The following is a 4,592-nucleotide window of genomic DNA, read 5'->3' as shown; positions in this document are numbered from 1 at the left end:
GAGACGTCATTCTCCCGTTGTACTCGGCCTTGGTGAGGCTGCAGCTGGAGTACTGCATCCAGTTTTGGGCCCCACAATTCAAAAAGGATGTGGAGAAGCTTGAGAGGGTCCAGAGAAGAGCCACGCACATGATCAGAGGCCAGGAAAACAGACCTTACGACGACACGCTGAGAGCTATGGGGCTCTTTAGCTTGGAAAAGCGTAGACTGAGGGGTGATCTGGTGGCCACCTATAAGTTTATAAGGGGTGACCACCAGTATTTGGGAGAACACTTATTCACCAGAGCACCCCAAAGGATGACAAGGTCGAACGGTTATAAATTCCTGCAAGACCATTTCAGGCTGGACATAAGGAAGAATTTCCTTACTGTCCAAGCCCCCAAGGTCTGGAATAGCCTGCCATCGGAGGTGGTTCAAGCATCTACATTGAACACCTTCAAGATTAAATTGGATGCTTATCTTGCTGGGATCCTATGACCCCAGCTGACTTCCTGCCCCTTGGGCAGGGGGCTGGACTCGATGATCTTCTGAGGTCCCTTCCAGCCCTAATGTCTATGAAATCTATTGAAAATATTGACCATAGTAGAAAGCAGTGGAGATCTGGGCTCTTGCAACACCTAAAAGCCACCCAGTACCATGGAGGTTGCGAATACTAAGCAGTACATTAGGACAAATAGAGAAGCCAGAAGACTGAAGATGATTGTGCCAGTGTAGCCCCTATCCAGTACATTCAATGTTGATGAAAAATCGCAAATCAGAATTAATACAAGGGGAGTTCTGCCAGAGGTTATTAGTTATGAGGCCTGCATTAGAAATAGTTTAAGCACTGCAGGAATAGTTGTTTCGTGTAGGCATCAATGCTGAAGCCCCTGTTGCAAGACCTGGACAGTCATGCTGGTCCATGAAGACCCTTTTGTATAGGCCTGCCCTTTTCCTTCTTGAGGGCATCTTTTAACAGGGACCTGCCTCTAATTTTCTCCAGGCTGTAAACTTTCTGTTCAGAAGATTTTTGTCCAGCTTCCCTGAATGATCAGCTGAAGCCTTAACAAACAGAGCTCTGGATCTAGCATACTATGACTACAGCTCTCTTGGAAACTCCCTTGTATAGGAGTGATAGATAGCAGGGTCAGAAGTCAGTCAGTCTTGGATTTATCAAATCAGAACCTTTGGTGATGGATCTCTCCTAGAAAAAGATTTATATTTTGGACATTCTGCAGGAATGTGAGATTCCCCCCCAAAAAACATCAAGAATGCTTGTCCTTAATGGCCATTACACGTTAATCCTATAAGATTTAGAATTAACCATTTCTAAACTCTAGTACCATGAATCTTTGTACACAAATAAGCTTAGCGAAATATACTGGCAATGAGTGCTCAAGTAAGCTAGCTATACTAAAATGACTTAGGAAAAGGAATATTATTCACAAAAAAGTAAACAAGAATCTACTATAGTTTAAGAAATGAACAGAGAGCAGCTCCAGTTTGAAGCAATGGAGTGGAGACTAACCACCTTTATACCACATGCCCATTTATACAGCCCACAGTGATTACTGCTGACAAAAAAAAAAAGTAATTCTTAAATGTATAGCACACACATCTTAACTGGAATATTAATGGAAAATACCCAAGTAGAAATGGAAATCCCTACATGCCTGGGCTACAGAAGAGTCTCTAAATTCCCAATCTGTCTCAAGTACTATCCAATCAGACTAATCAGCTTCAGCCATTTTCCAATCTAGTCCATCAGCCCTGTCTTCTTCAGATAAAAAATCCAAAGATTTCTATGCTGTACATTCCCTGATCCTCCTGATATTCCAATGGTGGTTATTTCCATAACAGGTAGAATTTAATTTGTCATTCTACAATTTTCACATAATAACAAAACTTTAGTAGTCGCCTTAAACTTACGTGGTGCTAGGTCATCTTCAAAAACATGTGTCATGCTGATTACATCCTCAGTTCCATGTTTTCTTGCAAGCTCTGAAATAGGATAATAATTTCTACTCCATAAAAATGAACTTCACATAATGCTGTATTTAAAAGTTCATAATCTTTAAAATGCCAAGAAGAGTAAGTATCAATTTAGATAACTATTTAAACAATGGAAAACAAATGTAGGAATGCTATTTTTGACAGATTGGCAGGGTTCTTTTATTGACCTACATTATTAGTGTGCGGGCCGGGAGCGACCCGAGCCCTTTTCCGTGCTGCACGCGGGCTGTGGCCAGCAGCCCGGGCACGCCAGGTCAGAGAGGGGAGGCTGTCAAGCTGAAATTAGGCACAAACGCGTATCGGTAGTTTTAAAGATTGTTTACTTACACCGAGATGGCAGTGGTGTAGGCTGGAAAACTTGCTTGAGTTGCGGTTACAGACAGACAACACAGACGGTCTCGTGGAGGTTGCTAGGCTCCACGGTACAGAGCTCCGGATGCTCTGGGTGAACGAGCCACCAAAATAGGAATCGTAGGTACGTCTTATAAAAGTCGCGCTCGAAGACGGGAAGAGGTGGGCGGTGGATCAGGCCGCCAAGCTCCTCTGGATCTCACACAGGGTTTCTATTACCCTGCCGTGTATCCAGAGTCCCCACGAGATGGATGTGGAGTCCTCTTCGGCTTGGGTGGAAACCGCTCAAGCCTCTTATACGGCTAACAGGCCAATCGCTAGCCGCCACGTGTGAATAATTTAACACTAGCCAATCACGGGAACGAATTTACATACTGGTGGCGGGAACTCTTTTGCACCGGGCATTCCTCTTGCAACTCGAGCAATGCACTCTGCAAAAGAAGCTGCAGAAAAGGTGGGAAATTCGTCCCTGCACCGGGGTTTTCCTCTGCAACAGGAAACTCTCCCGTGCAATGAAGCTGCAACTTGGCGGGGATAATTCTGGTGCCGAAGCACACACAAAATCACGCCTTTTGGGTCATGACAGTTAGCAAGAGTCAGCACCCTATATCAAGCTATTTAAATTCTGCTTAAGCACTGCGCTAGCTTATTAACTTCATCAAAATACATGCAATGCATAATCTTGTCACAAGAAATAAAAGTTTGGGACATGGACCACTTTTATCCAAGTCTTAAGTAAAAAGTTCAGGTCGGGCACATCTACACGGTCATTAATGCACTGTAATTATGGTGCATTAACTTTAGTACCTGTAATGAGAGGTACTAACTTAATGCGCCATTATAGGCACTATTGCGCATTTGCACAAACGAATGGTCTTTTGTGAAATTAATGCACAGTAGACTAGATCTACTGCACATCAGCATAGGTTTTTTCTGCCACGCTAATGCACAGTAGAATTAGTCTACTGTGCTTGAAGTATCTCATGTAAACGTACTCACTGACATTTGTTGTGCTATAGCTGTTTCAGCTATCACTGAAAACAAAGCCCAGAAAGGAGTACACTTAAACCTTTTACTGGCTCTCTATATTTTGTCTCTTGCTCAAGATCCAGGTTGGATAATTGCAATCTTGAGTAACTGACAGGTTTAAGATGTTGTTTCCAGCCCTGGCCATTTTCAAAGCGCTTACAGTTTCTGATAGTGAACTTCTACAGATGTTACAACTGACATCTTCTGGGAGCCTGGAAGAACTGGTTCAATTCCATTCCCAAAGTTTTAGTAAGATGGAGAGAAACCAAATAAAGCAATAAAAAAAGTACATAAACCATACATAAATATTAAACTACATGAACTACAGAGAGAAAGAAAAAACACCAGAGACCTAGAGCAAATCCAAGAAGACCTGATGCTGATTTGCATGTCACCCTCTACTCCCTCCTTAGTCTCCCAGGTGGTATACGTGAAAAATCTGTTGTGGAGTACAAACAATAAATAGTTTGGCTGTAAACCTATCTCTTGACTCTTATCAGTAGCCAATCTACCAGCAAACCAGAAATCCACATAACAGTATGATCACCAACACCATCCAAACTTGAAAAAGCTGGGAAGTACTCATTTTAGAATATCAGAGGTGTTTTTTTCAAGCCTAGAAATATCTGATTTTAAAAGTATAATAATTTTCTGATAAGAAAAGCTCTTCTTGAGGTTTTTTTAGTGACTACTAAAATGAATTCATTGTCCCTGACACTCCTCTTAGCCAATCCTCTTATTCTGAGGTCAGTAAAGTTAGGCTGTATAGTTGGACAAATGAAAAACAGTATTAATCAAAACTAAATTGTAGAATCCTTTAAAACTTTTTAGAAGTTCCAGAATAATTATGCAAAGTACAATTTACAAACATTCATACCTTCTTAGTAGCTTATGTAAAGCACTGGCAAACTAATTTAACATATTCTAAATTCTGGAGACAATTAACTTTCTCACCTTCTAAGATAGCCTTCGGGTCTCTCTGAGCTATTGCTACTGGGTTCGACTTCCTTTTCTTTTCTCTGTCAAAAGTTAAAACATTTCAACTCTACCTTAAAAACGAAAGCCAAATAGTAAACACCTAAAATTACCTTAAAACTCTTGCAAACTGAGGAATATCTTCTAGATTCTAGGGCTACATATCATTGTCATTTCACTTTTGGAACTCCTATTGAGCTCAACAAGAATCTTGAAAGAATAGAGTATAAGCCTAACATTTTTGGA

The 4,592-nt window shown here is 41.2% G+C and overlaps 1 protein-coding gene across 1 annotated transcript in view; it reads right to left on the bottom strand.

Annotated features, from left to right (window-relative positions):
* CCDC7 (coiled-coil domain containing 7) overlaps positions 1-4,592 on the bottom strand; it is a gene marked incomplete at its 5' end in the record, with an annotated part of 170,022 nt that overhangs the window by 139,900 nt on the left and 25,530 nt on the right. Inside the window, 2 exons of the mRNA XM_025208476.1 lie at positions 1,908-1,979; positions 4,326-4,390. Coding sequence (XP_025064261.1) covers positions 1,908-1,979; positions 4,326-4,390 — 137 coding nt within the window. The remainder of the gene's footprint in view (positions 1-1,907; positions 1,980-4,325; positions 4,391-4,592) is intronic.

Source organism: Alligator sinensis, unplaced genomic scaffold (assembly GCF_000455745.1).
Source record: "Alligator sinensis unplaced genomic scaffold, ASM45574v1 scaffold309_2, whole genome shotgun sequence".
NCBI classification, from domain to species: domain Eukaryota; kingdom Metazoa; phylum Chordata; order Crocodylia; family Alligatoridae; genus Alligator; species Alligator sinensis.
This window is presented reverse-complemented; position numbering and strand designations above follow the sequence as displayed.